This window comes from Microcaecilia unicolor, chromosome 4 (genome assembly GCF_901765095.1).
Source record: "Microcaecilia unicolor chromosome 4, aMicUni1.1, whole genome shotgun sequence".
Classification (NCBI taxonomy): Eukaryota; Metazoa; Chordata; class Amphibia; order Gymnophiona; family Siphonopidae; genus Microcaecilia; species Microcaecilia unicolor.
Genome location: NC_044034.1, coordinates 367,233,254 through 367,251,697, shown reverse-complemented (window position 1 = coordinate 367,251,697; position 18,444 = coordinate 367,233,254). Strand labels below are relative to the sequence as shown.

Below are 18,444 nucleotides of genomic sequence, written 5' to 3'. Positions count from 1 at the left end.
TTCTTCATGTTCAATTGTAAAGCGCTGTGTACGACTGGTAGCGCTACAGAAGTGATTTATAGTAGTAGTTATAGTAGTAGTTACTAGATTTGATGAATAGAAGCAAATTGTTAAATATAGAGTGCAGATTTAGTTTAAGAATTTTTTGATGTGCAAAGTAGTATGTCTTCGTATTGTCATGGAATTTATGTATGTTTCTATTGTACTTGTATTGTATTGACCCACAATCAGGCAGAATGTATAAGCTTCGCCATAGAACCTCTTGCGAGTCAGAATGGGTAGTTTACACAATTATTTGCACATGTAAGAAAGTGTACATTGGGCAAACGTCACGGAAGTTATTTACAAGGCTCATTGAGCACAGGAGTAACATCCATCTGAACAAAATTACAGTGCCACTTGCTGCACATTGTGAAGCAAAACAACACCTGTTTACATCTTTAAAATGTGTGGTACTTCAGCAGATGGTGTGGTTTACACCATTTGCTGAGGCGACAAGAAGTTGGCACTACTACAACAAGAACAGGGTTGGATCCGTCGCCTTAAAACAACTCAGCCAGATGGACTCAACATTAGAGTTGAATGGAATCAATTTTTTTGAACCAATGGGGTTAGCTTGTCAGTGTAATGAGGGGAAGGGCTTACGAAACGGCGCGTGACGTTATGAGTTTTTAATTCGCACGCCATTTTGCCAGTCCTGTCAGACACGGGAGCACCATTCCAGCAAAGCAAGTTTTAGACTGCTGAGAGGGAAATATTGATGTGGTTATGTCGGCAAGATTGTATGATGTGACTGATTCTGTGCTCTTTTTTAGATATACCAGTTAAAGTCCACGCACCAGTTAGAGGCCACGGTAACCCTGAAGCAGTAACCGAAACCTTGGCCAAAGTCGGGCCGTGGTTAGTCTTAACCGAACAACTGGACGAGCTGTGGGTAGTTACAACCGAGCAACTGGACAGCTAGAAAGCTAAGTTTCTTCAAAATTATCTAAAGACGTGACTTAAAGAATTATAATAACGTAATGAGTCAGGAAGTTTTTTGCCAGTGATTAGTTCACAGGCCTCCTTAAAGTTGATTTATTAAGAAAAGGAGTGCCTTAGCGGTTTGTTTGAGGCTTTTTCCTCCGTTTAACATCCATTTTTGCATATGTAGATATCTCGTATTTGATTGGCCTATTGTACTTCACCCAGAATTGTAGATACTATTCCCTCCACCTACAGTCCTGCCAGTGGGAGGCGCTGTTTCAGTATCACATTTTCAATAGTGAGGGCCAGGCAAGCTTTGCAGGACTCCAGAGAACCTGCTTGTCCCTGGCAATTGAAAATTGAACATTGAAGTGCCCCCCTCCCACCCTGCAGCAACGCAGTAGGACTCCCACTCAGCTTAGAGGGAACAGTGGTCACAGATGGTGTAGATCATAATCATTTCTAAATAAAGAAAGAAACATAATTTGTCCTTTCTCTAGTGTCACCAGATATAAACAGCACTGTGCAAAAACACATAAGAGACGGCCCCTGCTGAGCAGAGCTTACTATCTATTCAAGACAGATAAAGAAGGTAAATAAAAGATTAGAGAGTCTCAGTTATTATGGGAATGATGAAAACAATGTGGGTATTAATCAGGTGAACAAGAGGTTAGGACTTAAAAGCAACCGCAAAAAGATGAAGTTTTGTTCTAGAATGGACTAGGTCCAGATACAAATTGGTTTATTTATTTATTTATTGGGATTTTTTTAAACGCCTTTAGAAAGAGATTCACCCAAGTCAGTGTACAGCAGTTACTTATTTCTATGTATGTAAGTGGATTAGCACAGCATCCACATTATTTTAAACAAAGCAACACATTATTTAGGGGCTTGATTTTCAGTGGCCACAGCCTTTAAAAGTGCAACATTGAAAATGTATATAAACAGTGCCTTGCAGGGACGTAGCCATGGGTGGGCCTGGACGGACCCAGGCCCAGCCACTTTTGCTCCAGGCCCGCCCAGCCTCTTCTGCCCGCTCTCCCCGTCCGCGTGGTCTGCTCACTTTTACTGCCCTGAAGCGCCGTTCTCCCTCCAGCACCGGCGATTCCCATAGCCAGCCTTCTGCCAGCGTGCGTCGTCGGGGCCTCTTCTCAGGCGCTTCCCGCCTACTCTGCAACTTCCTGCGTCCCACCTTTGCGGAAAACAGGAAGTTGCAGAGTAGGTGGGACGCGCCTGAGAAGAGGCTCCGACGACGCGCAGAAGGCTGGCTATGGGAATCACTGGTGCTGGAGGGAGAACGGCGCTTCAGGTCAGTAAAAATGACCAGAACTGACCATGTGCAGGGGGCTGTCACGGGGGGGAGGGGGGGTAGCGGGTGGAGAGGAAATGCGGTGGCGGCAGCAGGCGGATGGAGAGGAAATGCGGCGGCGGCGGCAGCGGGCGGGTGGGGGGGGGGTGGAGAGGAAATGCGAGACCTGTGTCCACCCAGTCCACCTCCAGCCCATCTAAAAATTAAACTCACACTCACACTAGTACTATTCATTTTTATAGTGCTACTAGACATACACAGCATTGTACACTACACAGGTACCTTCTGTGCCAGGATCAATGCCCACTACACTAACCATTTGGCCACACCTCCGCACCGCACAATGGTCAAGCCCAACAAGCAAAGCAGCTGACCTCCGCCACTTTACATACAACCTTGGTCTTCACTCCCAGTCCTTGAGGGCCACCAACAGTTAAGGTTTTCAGGATTCTCCAATGAATTTGCATAACAGAGATTGGTAGACCATGGAGAATAAACGACTTGCAAATCTCTCTCTCATGCATATTCATTAAGGATATCCTGAAAACCTGACCTGTCAGTAGCCTCAAGGATAGGGAGTTAAAACCAAGGATGTATAACTTTGGTGCCATCTCCAGCATGCTGCTAACCCCACCTTCACAATTTACACATATGTTTTATACGTACTGCAATGGCGTGTTCTCTACATCTAGCCGCAGGCTGAACTAATACTGGATATTCAATGCGGAGGCATGCATGGCTCCTGAAATTGAATATCTAGGTATGGCCATTGACTTGGAAGTTAACCGGCTCCCGGTTAAAGTTAGGACAGCTGTTTTGCTGTCCTAAATTTATGCGGTTACTTAGCCAATTAGAGGGCTGAAAATCACCTCTAACCAGCTAAGTTTCTGCTCTGACCTAACTCCGCTCCCAGACTGCCCACAAAATAGCTGGTTTCGGCATGCGCAGTTAGAGGAGAAACTGAGTGGAACTCTCCAATTAAGTACTGCTAAATAGCCATGTACAAGCGATTTAAATGGTCAGGGGCCTTTCCTGGCCATTTAAATCACTTTGAATAGCGACCCCAAAAAGACATATTCAGTCCGCACTGGTGCTGACCGTATTAGCCTTTCTGAAAATCGGGCCCTTCAGTAAGTTTATTGTGCTGTGATTTTCAATTACATATTTTAGAGCCGTGCGTTAAATAGCGCAGCCTAGCGGCTCAGTGGCAGTGCTGGGCAGTACCACGTGGAAGGTTCTCACTTCAATCCCTAAGTCAAGGGAAGCTGTGAATGCTGTAGCGATGGCATCTTTGCCAGGGATGGGGGGGGGGGGGGAGGGTCATAGTCATCATTAAGGTCAATGTCGGCCAAATTTAAAACTTGTGACACTGGGTTCTGGAAGGGGCCCTGGAGTATGGATCCTGGCTTCAGGACCATTGCTGCAAAGACCTCACTAGAAATACCCTGTTTCCCCGAAAATAAGACAGTGTCTTACATTAATTTTTGCTCCCAAAGATGCGCTAGGTCTTATTTTCAGGGAAACTCGGTAACATGATTGGATTATTGCAGTTCTTTACTCCAAGGCTTACCTCAATATCAGCTGCAGAGGCTACAAGCTGTTCAAAATACCCTACTACAGTAAAATGGCCACTGCAACTTTTAGCAGTAGCTTCCTAGAATTTCAGCAGCCTTTTTAATTTCACAGCAGCAGGACAAGAAGTCAGCATTAAGTAAATTAAGGGGAAGCCTTGATACAGCTTGGTGAAACATGAGTCGGCACAACAATCCCCCTACAACGAAAAAGAAGGAGACTGAGCAATACAGTGCACAGAATCTCCTTTTAACCTACCGTAAGGTAAGTACAGCATTCTAAGTAAGCTTAGTCCTTAGGGTTCCTAATACCCCTTTCTACCCCTTCCCCCCATGTTGGGACACTCACCCAGTTTTAAAGATGTCAGGAGGCTGCCGAACATCTGTGAGGAAGGGCAGCGGCGGCGGCTTGACTTCAGCCTTTCCCTTCAATGTCCTGCCCTCGTGGAAACAGGAAATACCTCATCAGAGGAAGGCGGGACACTGGCGGGAGAGACTGGACTCGAGCTGCCGCAGTGACTTAAAATAACAGCTGAGCTTTAAATGCAGGGCGGCGTGTCCGGAACGGAATGGAAGGTAATATGTCGGGGAGTTGAGGGCGGGCTCAGCCGGGGGTCGGGAGGCGGAAGATACAATTTGGAGCTAGGTCTTATTTTCGGGGGAGGCCTTATATTTAGCAATTCAGCAAAACCTCTACTAGGTCTTATTTTCAGGGTCTTTTTCCAGCCCTTGTGCTTGAAATAAAATGAGTAAGAAAGAATTAACAGACCAACTCCCTTTTCCCCCACATTTCGATATTTCACATCAATATCATAGAAATAAATAATTAAAAACAAAAATAGCTTAATACTCATCATGACCCTCTTCAGTCCAAAGCTCAAAGCTGTTCCCTTAATCTTAGTACAAAGAGAATAATCTTCCAGGCAGTACCAGCAAAGCAAATGTTGGCAGCATGATTATTAAAAGAGAGAAATAAGCAGTGAGAGGAATCTCCCGAGATATTACACAAGATGCGTTTGCCAAATCTCCTCCAACCTAGCCTTGAAAGGAAAAAGCAGCCAGACCCAGCAACTCTGCCTAATCCTATTTATATAACTGCCCAAATATTGATTTCCGTTGGCATCAGCACCAACTACAGATGTCTTTTTAAATATCGGGCCCATTGCAATTACTACTAATTCTATGAGTAGAGAGGTGTGGGAGCCGTGTTGGTCCACTTTTAAAGGTAATCAATAGAAATAAAACATGGAAAAGAAAAGAAGATGATACCTTTTTTATTGGACATAACTTAATACATTTCTTGATTAGCTTTCGAAGGTTGCCCTTCTTCGTCAGATCGGAAATAAGCAAATGTTTATCACTGTACCAGTGATTTCATGGTAAGGATCCTAAAAGGGAACTTTAAAACAATACAGGAACGTAAGATCTTTGAAGTCAGAATGATTAAATATTTTGACACCCACCAGACAGGACTTAACAAAGATCTGGGTTTTCTAGCCCATTATAAACCATAAAATTGTACTGCTTTGTCACTCTCCTATCTCCATGCATACCTCCCTGTCCCTCTTCCTGTCTCTCAGCTATCCACCCCCAATCCTGTTAGACTGTCACTGAAATGCTTTGATGTTTCACTTACATATACTGTCATCTACCAACATTTACTTATTTCCGATCTGACGAAGAAGGGCAACCTCCGAAAGCTAATCAAGAAATGTATTAAGTTATGTCCAATAAAAAAGGTATCATCTTATTTTCTTTTCCATGTTTTATTTTGTTTCATTTCTATTGATTACTAATTATATGAATTCTCTTTATTATTTGGCCATAATAAATTCCGATTCACTGAGAACAAGCCAAGTGTATTTGTACACTGTATAAGGGTGTAGGGCATGGGTAATTCACACCACAAACACAACGGGGTAGATATTCAACAGAGATTAAGTGGGCAGAAGAGCTCCTGCCCACTTAAAGCCCACTCAGCGGGCACAACAGCAAGCTGCTAACTGTCCCCTCTGATCATTGTGACACTAAAGACTAGATTCAATATATGCCGCCTAAAAAATCGACACCGATATGCCTAAGCGTATTCCATAAACTATGCCTAAAGTTAGGTGCAGTTTATAGAATAAGCCTACCGACTGGAATTTAGTTGAGGACATTTATGCCAAGTACAGCTTGGTGTAAATGCCTAAGTTAGGCACAGAGGGCCTTATTCTATAAAGGTTATGCTCCTAAAATTTATGCTCCTAATTTACACTCCTAAATTACGAGCATAATCTATTTTGGAGCATAGAGTATGCTCATAATTTAAGAGCATAACTTTATAGAATAATGCCCAGAGCACGTGTACTCTGTAACAGCTCGCATAATTTTCATAAACACCCACGGCCCGCCCATTCCATGCCCATGGCTATGCCCCCTTTTCCAATCTGCATCACTTTACAGAATACGTTTATAAAGTTGTGCATGTAAATTCTAATTAATGCCAATTAGTGTCAATAATTGCTTGTTAAGTGCCAATTTTGGCGCTGATTGGCTCGTTAAGCTAATTAAGCTAATTAAGTTGCATGCGCAAATCAGAACATGACCTAATTTGCGCACTCAACTCAACCTGGGGGCATGTGGTTAGTGTCAGGGTGATCCATAGCAGAATTGGAGAGCAGCTAGTAGTTATGCAGGCACCGGTGATATTCAATGCTGGTGCCGACACAGCTAACCGGGTCGAAGGGACCACACAAAAGGCAGCCCTATCTTTGCCGCTACAGCTAAGGAGTGCCAGTACTGAATATTGGCCGGCACCCACGTAACTTCAATGCCGGTGCCTGGACATGGATTCCGCACTGAATATCCGGGATAGATGCAGTCAACAGCGGTCAGTGGCTTTAAAACGACAATGACCTAGACTTCATCTCCCACCATATTTCCCTTGCTTATCCCGTGTCCCACTCCCCCTCCCCTACACCTCCCCCTTCTCCCAGGCTCACCTACCCCTTGCTCATAGCTCCTCCACCCCTTTCTCCCTTGCCCATCACTACCTACCTATCTCTTTCATTATTCTGCTATACTTAACTTATTTTTATTTATCAATAATCTGCAATCCCTATTACTGTGTAAGCCACATTGAACCTGCTTTGAGTGGGAAAGCACAGGGTACAAATGTAATAATAAATAAATAAATATAGAGACTAAAAAATCGATGCGGAAATCAATGCCGACTAAGCATATTTTACAAGCGGTGCCTAGATTTAGGCGCGGTATATAGAATACGCTTAGTTGCTATCCCAGCGCCTATAACTATGTGCGACCATTTTCACCAATGAAAATGTGGTATAAATCCCAGCACCTAGATTTAGGCACACTCGGCAATATTCTATATCTATGTGCGTAAATTTCAGAACACCCACGAAACGCCCATAACCATGCCTCTTTTTGCCTGCGAGCGTTAGAATTTAGGCACACTGCATTACAGAATGCGCTTAGCGACTTGTGCGCGTAAATTGTAATTCACGTTCAACGTGCAGGACGTCAGACTCAGAAACAGAACGAAGCCTTGCGCCGGAAGAAGAGGACCTCGGCTGGCGGGGGTTGGGGTTCCCCAGCCAGCAAAGGTAGGCAACGGCGGCGGCGGGGGGGGGGGGAGTCGAAAGGGTCGTCGGCAGGGGGGGGGGTCAAAGTTGTTGTTGGTGGTGGCGGCGGCAGGGGGGTCGGCAATGGGGAGAGATCAGTGGCACTGGGGGGGGGGGCTAAAATGTGCCCCCTCACCTCAGGCTCTGGACCCCCCTCCCACCGAAGTCTGGACCTGCTTGCTGCTCTAATAGAATTGTATGTACTATTTTTATTCACATTTTTTGGGGGGGTCATTTAGGGCACCTTTTTGTGCCTTATTCGTTCTGAAAACAGGTCTAGACCAAAACGTTGAAATTGTAGCCCTAGACTTTTTCGTTTTTTTCCATTATGGGCTATAAAATATCCAAGTGTTAGGAATGCCCTAAGCCCGGCCCCAACATGCCCCCTTGTGATTTGGATGCATTGCAGACAAATTGCATAGATAAACATCTGCAAAATAGGTTTTGAAATACCGATTTGGATGTTTCGTGAAGAAATTCATCCAAATGCTTCTTTATGACACTCTTTGGATATTATTTTCTTTCAAAAATGAGCAGCATAATAACCTTTGTAACTTTGTAAGTCTATGTGCTTTAAAAGTTAGCCTCTAAATCATTAATAAACATACACAAGTCTCTAAAATAAATAAATAAACCAATTATTGTCCTGTTCGATATGATGATAGAATCATTCCCCTCCCGATTACGGAACACTGGTTGCATTTCACAATTCTCATCATAGCTCATCAGTCTTTTTATTCCGGTTGTCTTCCCTTCCTCTTCAATCTCTTAATTCCCTATGTCCCAGCATGCCCCCTCCGTTCTGCTCAACGTAATCTTCTGACCATGCCCTTTCACCTTCTAATCTGTTTTAGCATGGTTGCCCCTACCTTATGGAACAGTCTGCCCCATGACATCCATGCCAAGTCCTCACACAACAAATTTAAGAAGGCATTAAAAACATGTTATTGTACTGGGATCTTCCCACCTGACAAACTGCTGACTCATTTCTCCATATCTCACCCTGTCCATGTCACTCCAGCAGCAGAGTTCTGAATTCTTTGCATCACGTTTATGTACTGTCTATAGCCTTAAGGTACATAAGTACATAAGAACCGCCATACTGGGAAAGACCAAGGGTCCATCAAGCCCAGCATCCTGTCTCCGACAGCGGCCAATCCAGGCTTCAAGAACCCGGCAACCCCCCCCCCCCCCCCCCAAAAAAAAAAAAAAAAAAAAAAAAAGTTTATAATGTTCAATGGACTTTTCCCTCAGGAATCTGTCCAAACCCCCTTTAAACTCCGTAAGGCCAGCTGCTGTCACTACATTCTCTGGTAACGAGTTCCAGAGTCTAACTACACACTAAGTAAAGAAAAACTCTCCTGTTTGTTTTAAATCTACCATATTCTAGCTTCATCTTGTGTCTCCTGGTTTTGTTGTTGTTTGAAAGTGTAAACAAACGCTTCACATCTGTCCGCTCTAATCCGCTCATTATCTTGTAGACTTCTATCATATCACCCCTCAGCTGCCTTTTCTCCAAGCTCAAGTGCCCTAACCTTCTCAGCCTTTCCTCATAGGGAAGTCGTTCCATTCCCTTTATCATTTTCGTCGCCCTTCTCTGCACCTTCTCTAATTGCTTTATATCTTTTTTGAGATGCGGCGACCAGATTTGGACACAATTCTCGAGATACAACGGCATTATAACATCCTCGTGTTTGTTTTCCATCCCTTTCCTAATAATACTCAACATTCTGTGCGCTTTCTTAGCCGCCGCAGCACACTGAGCAGAAGATTTTAACGTCTTAGCAACGATGACTGCAAACTGTGACCTAGGCTGTCTCTTGTATCTCTTCTTGTCTCCCTTATTTTTCCTTTAATTGTAGATCACCTAGGTAACATTTTTTATAGGTAGTATATGAATATGGATCGTAGACTATAAGCCATAGATATTAATCAAGCAGTATTGCTAGTTAAACAAAATCTTAATAATTTGCACACTACATGAAAAAAATCATACAGAAAATAAAAGCTACAAGGTAATAGGAAGTTCTTTTAAGATAAAATTGGTGATTAAGATGAGCGTATTATACAGTCCAAAACTACCCAACGTTTTATCTTCCTATCTGCCTTCAAAAGCGTGATTCTCATGGCAGAACTAATACCGAGGCAATTAGATTTTTGATGTCATATTCATGACGGGGCTACACTGTGTTATTCAATGACTGGAAGTCAATGAAGCTGCTGTGTTTCAAAACTACATTTACTAAAAACTCCGGCACTATTAAAAAATCATTCATCACATCACTCACTAGCTTCTCATTCAATATCTTCCATCAGATTATCATGGATAGCGTTTCGAAACGTACTTTCCAAGCTCACACTGCTGTTCCAGGAGTGTAGTTGGTGTTGGTTTCTGAGAAAACATCTCTAGTGCGTACCAAAACTCTCCAAATGCTTCAGACCGGAATAGGATACTAGGAGAAAGAAAAGAAATAAATAAATAAGGATCCGTCCATGTAGACACATACACATTTAACCACTACAGCCAAAATATATATGTGAAACATGTACACAGATTTCTTGTAACATAATAATGTGACATTTAAAAAATCAAAGCAATCTTGCTCAGATGCCACCTCTTAAAGGGCTGAGGCAATATAAGGAATGTCAACCCGCTGAGGACCCCCCCCCCAGAACATCATCACCCCTCCCCCCCCCAAGTTCCTCTTTCCCAAAAAATTCCCACCCTCCTGTAAGTCTCCTAGGTCTACCTTCTGAAATCCCTGGGGTCTAGGGGGTAAAAAGAGTGATCCCCAATCATTCCTGCCCCCTACCAGTGCCAGGTTCAAAATGGCACATATACCCTTGACGGCAAGGACTTCCAAAGGTTAGACTGCCAGGGCCTAATACAGAGTATGGGTCCTTTTTGAAAAGGAGGGGCTCGGGAGGGGTGAGTGATGATATGTGAGGACACTGAGAGGGAGGATGTGATCAAGAGGGGGGATATCGGAGGGGGGGCTGATGACTCTTAGATTGCCAAGCCCCTTTAAGATGCAGACCAGGAGAATGAGGTCACAGCTTGGTGGCCCAATGCTCCCAACCAGTAAAAAGCCTTCAGCTGGGGTTATTGTTCTAGGAATAATGCAGCTTGTGGGGTTCACTGCCAGCTGTATTATTTGATTTTCAAAGTAATGAATTATTTTGGATGCATTTCTATCCTACAGTAACTATTATTAACATGCACTTTGGTACTATAACAGACATTATTACTGTTTAACATGCTTTAAGGGGCAAATAAAGGGCATAACACAGATTAATAGTTACCCTGCCCCATTTACTAATACTTAGCACACAATAAATGGCTTTGTAGCAGATGTGTAATAATTTTATTATTGCATGTTAAGTATGAGTAAACAAGGGCCTTAATTGGATTGGATTTATTAACATGATATAGCGCTCAACAAGTTTTACAGTGGTTTACAGAAAGGACCACAAAGTTTTGTCAAAATAGTAAGGAGGTTGACTAAACATCCAGCCCCCCCCCCCCCCCCGACCTCACTGACGTCATGGATGTAACCATTTATCTTGCATACAATACAATAACCATTTTGATAAATCTATCCATTCGGAAGGATAATCAACTGATACTGATATTGAAAATGACAGCATGCGTGGTAACAAGCTGACCTTGTATGCAAAATTTTGTGGGGCCCTTTTACTAAGCCACGTAAGCGTCTATGCACACCCAATGCGCGCCTGGCTACCACATGGCTTTTGCGGTAATTTCATTTTTGGCGCACGTCCGATACGTGCATCTGAAAAATAATTTTTATTTTTGGACGCGCACCAAGTGGCATTTGACGCACGTAGGTCATTACCACCCGGTCACCGTGTGAGACTTTACCGCTGGGGGCGCCGAAGCATAGTCTCCTAGCTCTCTTGAGAGCGGAATCCACCACCATGGAATTGTGGGGTAATTGGGACCTCATCAATCCAGGTTCACCGTGGATCCGGTATTGGGACTCAGCTTTCTTGGGAACCACAGGGCCACAGAGGGGCGGACCAGTTTCTCATAAGGACTTTCTTCAGTACCTTATGCAGAGGGACTGTCACAGCCTCTTTAGGTGCAGAAGAATAATCCAGGACTTCCAGCATATCAGACCTGGGCTCATCCTCAACTTCCACAGGGAAGGGAATAGCCATAGCTATTTCCCAGACAAAAGAGGAAAAAGACAGACTCTCTGGTGGAGATAGTCTTCTTTCCAGCGGAGGAGAAGGGTCAGAGGGAATCCCAAAGGACTCATCAGAAGAGAAGTACCTGGACCTTCCTCTGATTCCCATGAGTGCTCCTGCTCAGTGTCAGACACAACGTGTGTCAAGGTACTCTGACACTGCACCTGCCTCGACGCCGAGGAACAATGTCATCTGTGGCGATGTTGAGAAGTCAACGCCCGATCTGACTGCGGCGAAGCTCCCTCCTCTGACGTTGAAGGGGAGTCGACCTGGGTGGCAGCTGACGCCGAGACCTCACCACAGGAGAAGAGCCAGACATCGCTACAGAAGATGGCACAGAAGGCGCAAGCACCCCTGATACCGAAGCTGATTGTCGCAGTAAGCCTTCCAGAAGTTCTGAAAACAAGGCCCGGATATGCTCGTCAAGAGCTGCCATCGGAGAAGGCTGCGGGGGCGGTGGAACAGGCGGTGTCAGAATCCGTGGAGGCTCAGGAGTAGGTACCGGGCTGCCAAGAGACCGACGCATCGATACCTCCTGTACCGAGGGGGAGCGGTCCTTCTCGGGTGCCGACTCTCTCAACGCCCCGGAGCGCCTGGAACTGTGCATCGAAGGAGAATGATGACGATGCTTCTTAGCCTTCGCTCGATGTCCGTCATCGAGACTCCTCGGTACCGATGAGGACGTGGAATCCTCATGTCTCCTCGGGGCCGAGTTCGAAGAAGGACAGTCCCGGGGGGCCTGCATAACAGGAGGCCTCGAGACAGATGGAGACCCACTCAACATCTCACTGCTCCCAGCTCTAGTTGGTCTCTCAGCAGCCATACCTCTCTTCTCGATGTCGATGCTCCTGTCGATGTTGACGCCGACGCCACCGACCTTGGTACCGAAGTTGATGTCAACGTCAAAGATCCGGACTGAGCCCCAAAAAGCTTTTCCCGTTGGGCTTCTCGAGACGCTTGGGTCCATTTCTTCATATGAAGACACAGACTACAAGCAGCTGGGCTATGGTCGTGCCCAAGGCACTGGATACACCGGGCATGGGTATCTGTACCTGAGATGGTCCGGTTGCACCGAATACAACGTTTGAAGCTGCTGGGTGTCTTCGATGACATGGAAGAAAAAACGGCTTTGGCGAAATCAAACGACGTGATTGTGCCAAAAAGAAAAAGCACAAAAGAGGGGAAAAACCCGACCGCGTCAAAAAAGAAAGGAAACTTTAACAGGGAAAAAAGCAAAAGAAGTACAGGAAAACTACTTGTAACTACTTTTTTTAAAATATTTAAAACAAAAACAAGTAAGAAGCGATTCTCACAGAGAAGTTCTTCCTGGGCCTGAGAGAGGAGCGACGCGTAAAACGAACCGCACTTCACTAAGGAGAAGAAAGAACTAAAGAGGCACACTCATGTGGCGGGCGGGAAGTCGTTCGCACATGCAAGGTTCGCGTTGCTCGCATGACGGAACTCTCTAGAAAGACTTCATAATTTTGCTTGCAAAGTTTTACCCGATACCTGGACCGCCACGGACGTCGACCCAGGTGTGAGAACAAGCAGCCTGCAATTTTCATTTTGCCATGTGTCCATTTTTGGCAAAAATTTTAAAAAGGCATTCTTACAGGTGAACTGAAAAATGATTCTGCACGCACCCAAAACATGCGTCTACACTACCGCAGGCCATTTTTCAGCGCGCCTTTGTAAAAGGGCACCTGCATTTTTATGACAGGACAAAAAAATCTGAAAACTAGCCAATAATAATACTTTTTTTTTTTTAAACCTAGAAAAATTTATATTTGCTACACAATATTAAGGAACTGCTGCCTAATTAAAAAAAAAATTATTACAAATGATCAGCTAGATTTTGAAAATGCTATGTCATTTTGGTTGTTTGTTGTGAGGTGAGGAGTGGAGGTTACCTATGTGTTTATTCTGTTACTGTGAAGTACTTCAGGTCACGTGAAAAAATGAATATACAAATGGAGTGGAGGTGTGGCCTAGTGGTTAGGGTGGTGGACTTTGGTACTGAGGAACTGAGTTCGATTCCCACTTCAGGCACAGGCAGCTCCTTGTGACTCTGGGCAAGTCACTTAACCCTCCACTGCCCCATGTAAGCCGCATTGAGCCTGCCATGAGTGGGAAAGCGCAGGGTACAAATGTAACAAAAATAAAATAGATACTATTGGAGATTCTACATGGAATGTTGCTATTCCACTGCAACATTCCATGTACAAGGCTGCGCAGGCTTCTGCTTCTGTGAGTCTGACGTCCTGCACGTACGTGCAGGATGTCAGACTCACAGAAGCAGAAGCCTGCGCGGCCACATTGGTGATCTGCAAGGGCCGACTTCTACATATAGCAACATTCCATGTAGAATCTCAAATAGTAGCAACAGTGGAGGAGTGGCCTAGTGGTTAGGGTGGTGGACTTTGGTCCTGGGGAACTGAGGAACTGAGTTGAATTCCCACTTCAGGCACAGGCAGCTCCTTGTGACTCTGGACAAGTCACTTAACCCTCCATTGCCCCATGTAAGCCGCATTGAGCCTGCCATGAGTGGGAAAGCGCGGGGTACAAATGTAACAAAAATAAAATAAATAAAAAAATAACACAATCAACAAAGCTGAAATGAAAAACAGTATGCAGAGCAAGGGATGAATCTGTTTTACTGTTCTTCTTTGAGCCCCAATAGAATGATCCAGGTTGTTTGATACATGAGATACTTACTTTTTTGCAAAACGTATTATGTAGAATGTTACCTATTTTTATTTCTGATGTTTTGAAACAAAGGCAGTGAAATAAAACACTGGGCCAATAGATGATAGAACCTACTTTCAGTAGCAAGAAAATGTATGCCTTACTAAAATCTTTTATTATAACTGCTGACAAAGAAAAAGCCACCCTCAAGAAATCTTTGAATTTTTGAAACAGGAACAGGGACAAAACAACTTGAATCATCTCCTTTCATCTCACTCTCATCTGTAAAAATCCACCCAGCCAGCAAAGCCTTTGTCTAAGTAAAGCATATTTAATATTCTGCTTTCAGAAAAAGTGACACGTCCTATATCTCTTTCCAGAAAATGCAGCTATTCTGTCTAAAAGCAGTCATTTCGATGAAATGATAGCCCCCTTATGTTCCTGGTGCAATGGAATGCTCCTTGCTTCTATGCTGCTTTCACGAAAATCAATATCAAACCATATGAGCAATGGCTTGGCATGTTAAATGAGCCAGTTCATTGCTCCAATGCATGCTGCAAGCTTTGCATTCAGGTGCAATCCTTCTGATGACATGCAGTCATACGGGGATTCTATGCCCCTAGGGAAGTGGTTTCCAAACCTGGTCCTGGAGGCACCCCGGCCACTCTGGTTTTCAGGATATCCATAGTGAATATTCATGAGAGAGATATGAATGCAGTGGAGGCAATACATGCAAATCTCTCTCATGAATACTCATTGGGGATATCCTGAAAATCTGAGTGGCTAGGGTACCTCCAGGACCAAGTTTGGGGACCACTGCCCTAGGGGATGTAGGACTGGCCTGTAGACAAGAGGGACTAGGGAACCCTGCCAAGGAGAGTTTCAACCAAAACTGGGCCAAGATAAACAAAGGACAAGGTTAGGAAATTAAGGAGTCCTTTTACTAAGCCGCGCAAGTTTCTACATACGCCCAACGCTCATCGGACACGCGCCAAGTGGCATTTACCACGCGTAGGTCATTACTGCCCAGTTACCGCATGAGACTTTACTGCTATGTCAATGGCTGGCAGTAAGGTCTCAGACCCAAAATGGGCATGCGGCAATTTTGATTTTGACGCACATCCATTTTCAACAAAAATTTTAAAAGGCCTACATAGTAACATAGTAAATGACGGCAGATAAAGACCTGAACTGTCCATCCAGTCTGCCCAACAAGATAAACTCATTTTACATGGTATGTGATACTTTATACCTGAGTTTGATTTGTCCTTGCCATTCTCATGGCACAGACCGTAGAAGTCTACCCAGCACTGTTCTTGTACTAAGTTCTGAAGCTAACATCGAAGACCCTTAAAATTTACACTCCAGCCCATCCATATCTATTCAGTCACGATCAGAGCACAGACCGTAGAAGTCTCCCAAGCACCGGTTTTGCTTCCTAATTACCGGCGACATCATCTAATCTCCGCTAAGATTCCGTGGGTCCATTCCTTCTAAACAGGATTCCTTTGTGTTTATCCCACATATGTTTGAATTCCATTACCATTTTCATCTCCACCACCTCCTGCGGGAAGGCATTCCACGTATCTATCACCCTTTCCATGAAAAAATACTTCCTGACATTACTCCTGAGTCTGCCTCCCTTCAAATATTTGAACGTCTGTATCATGTCACCCCTGTTTCTCCTTTCCTCCAAGGTATACATGTTCAGGTCGGCAAGTCTCTCTTCATACGGTTTGCAACGCAAATCCCATACCAGTTTTGTAGCTTTTCTTTGCACCACTTCCAGTCTTTTTACATCTTTAGCAAGATACGGCCTCCAAAACTAAACACAATACATCGGCATCTTTTTTACAGTTGCGCTGAAAAATGATTCTGCGCGTGCCTAAAACCCGTGCCTACACTACCACAGGCCATTTTTCAGCACACTTTAGTAAAAACCCCCTTAGAGCCTAAATTCCAAAGGGCACTTAAATCAAGTGGTGTTTAATTAGGGGCAGTGGCGATCCTAGGTCGGCTGCCCCCGGGGCGGATCGCCACTGCGCATCCCCCCCCCGGGTGCAGCGGCATCCGTCCCCCCAGAGTGCAGCACGACCCCCCCCCCCCAGCACAATGACGCCCCCCCCAGCGCAATGACATCCCCCTCCTTGGTGCATCAAGCCCCCCCCCCCCCCCCCGGGTGCAATCTTGGCTGCTGGAGGGTGAAGAGCAGCCGCACGCCTGTCGACTCCACTGGCTCCCTGCTCCCTCTGCCCCGGAACAGGAAGTAACCTGTTCCGGGGCAGAGGGAGCAGGGAACCAGCGGAACCGACAGGCACGTGGCTGCTCTCTGCACCCTCCAGTGGCGTGCACCCGGGGCGGACCGCCCCCACCGCCCCGCCCTTCCTACGCCACTGATTAGGGTCCCACTGATAAAAACTAACTTACCATTCTGAGGTGTTCAGTGTGGCGTCTTTTGCAACCAAGCCCAAAAGTTCATCAATCTTATCACTGTCAATTATTGTACTGCTGATGCTCTTCTGACTTTCGAATGCTACCGAGCAGGGGCGTATCTGAACTGCGGCGGTAGGGGGGGCCAGGGCCAGAGAGGGGGGGCACATTATAGCCCCCCCCCCCCCCGCCGCCGCCGCCGCCGCCATTGCCGATCCCCCTCCCCCCAGCCGCTGCCATTGCCAACCCTCCCCCTCCGTTGCTCGCCTACCTTCGCTGGCGGGGGACCCCAACCCCCGCCAGCCGAGGTCCGCGTCCTCCTGCCGCTGCCGGCTGCCTTTGGTCCTTTCATTCTTCCATTGAAGCTGGCGCCGACGAAAAAGTTTCTTTTGAATCTGACGTCGCTGCACGTTGCACGTTGTACGTGCAGGACGTCAGACTCAGAAACAATTTCTGAGTCTGACGTCCTGCACGTACAACATGCAGCGACGTCAGACTCAAAAGAAACTTTCGTCGGCGCCAGCTTCAATGGAAGAATTAAAGGACCAAAGGCAGCCGGCAGCGGCAGGAGGACGCGGACCTCGGCTGGCGGGGGTTGGGGTCCCCCGCCAGCGAAGGTAGGCGAGCAACGGAGGGGGAGGGTTGGCAGCGGTAGGGGGGTCCAGGGCGAAATCTGCGGGGGCCCAGGCCCCTGAGGCCCCACGCAGATACGCCCCTGCTACCGAGCATCTTTAATTTCAATCCTTTCCCCATTCATTAAGGGATAGATCATTTCTAATTATGGCGGAAGGCTGGAGGTAAATGGGTTCTATTAAGAGTGCAGCTGGAGTAAAAGACATAGGGTTAGATCTATTTGGTAAAATTTAAGGGGTCCTTTTACAAAGGTGCGGCAAACCCACCATGGGTTTGCCGCGTGCCAAATCTGCACTACTACCGGGCTACCATAGGAGCCCAGCTGTAGTTCCCACCCCCAGCGTGCGCCATTTCTGGCGCAACAAAATATTTGTTTATTTTTGTACCGCTGGATTAACGCAGGAGCCCTTACTCTCACCTAAAGAGGTGGCCGAAAGGGCTCCCCTCGTAAATGGCAATACACTAATCTCTGTGATTAGCACACAGCCGTTTCTCTCTTTGCAAATCCACACACCGACAGCAAATGCAGGCCCCTTTCACTGCAGCTTGGTAAAAGGGGCCCTAAATATTTTCAGTTATATATTATGACATGTAAGTGTCATAACCTCAAATGATCTGGAACAGAGTAAAATTAGCACTCAATGATGACTCAAAAGTTTGATCTCTTCCAGAGTTAGAACACAGGAGTAGCTATACGGGGTCAGACGAATGGTCCATCTAGCTCAGTATCCTGTTTTCCAAACAATGGCCAGTCTAGGTCCATCAACAAGTACCAGGCAGAAACCCAAATTGTGGCAACATTCCATGTAGAACCCCAAAGAATAGCAAGATTCTGGAATCCTAAAGAGTAACAAGATTCCAGGTAGAACCTCAGAGTAGCAACATTCCATGTAGAACCCCAAAGAATAGCAAGATTCTGGAATCCTAAGAGTGACAAGATTCCATGCAGAATATCAGAGTAGCAACATTCAATACTACAAATCCCAGGGCAAGCAGTTGCTTCTCATGTCTG

The 18,444-nt window shown here is 45.6% G+C and overlaps 1 protein-coding gene across 1 annotated transcript in view; it reads right to left on the bottom strand.

Moving 5' to 3' along the window:
- The window catches only part of CFAP47 (cilia and flagella associated protein 47), a 1,083,264-nt gene that overhangs the window by 313,573 nt on the left and 751,247 nt on the right, over positions 1 to 18,444 (bottom strand). Inside the window, 1 exon segment of the mRNA XM_030202357.1 lies at positions 9,818 to 9,925. Coding sequence (XP_030058217.1) covers positions 9,818 to 9,925 — 108 coding nt within the window.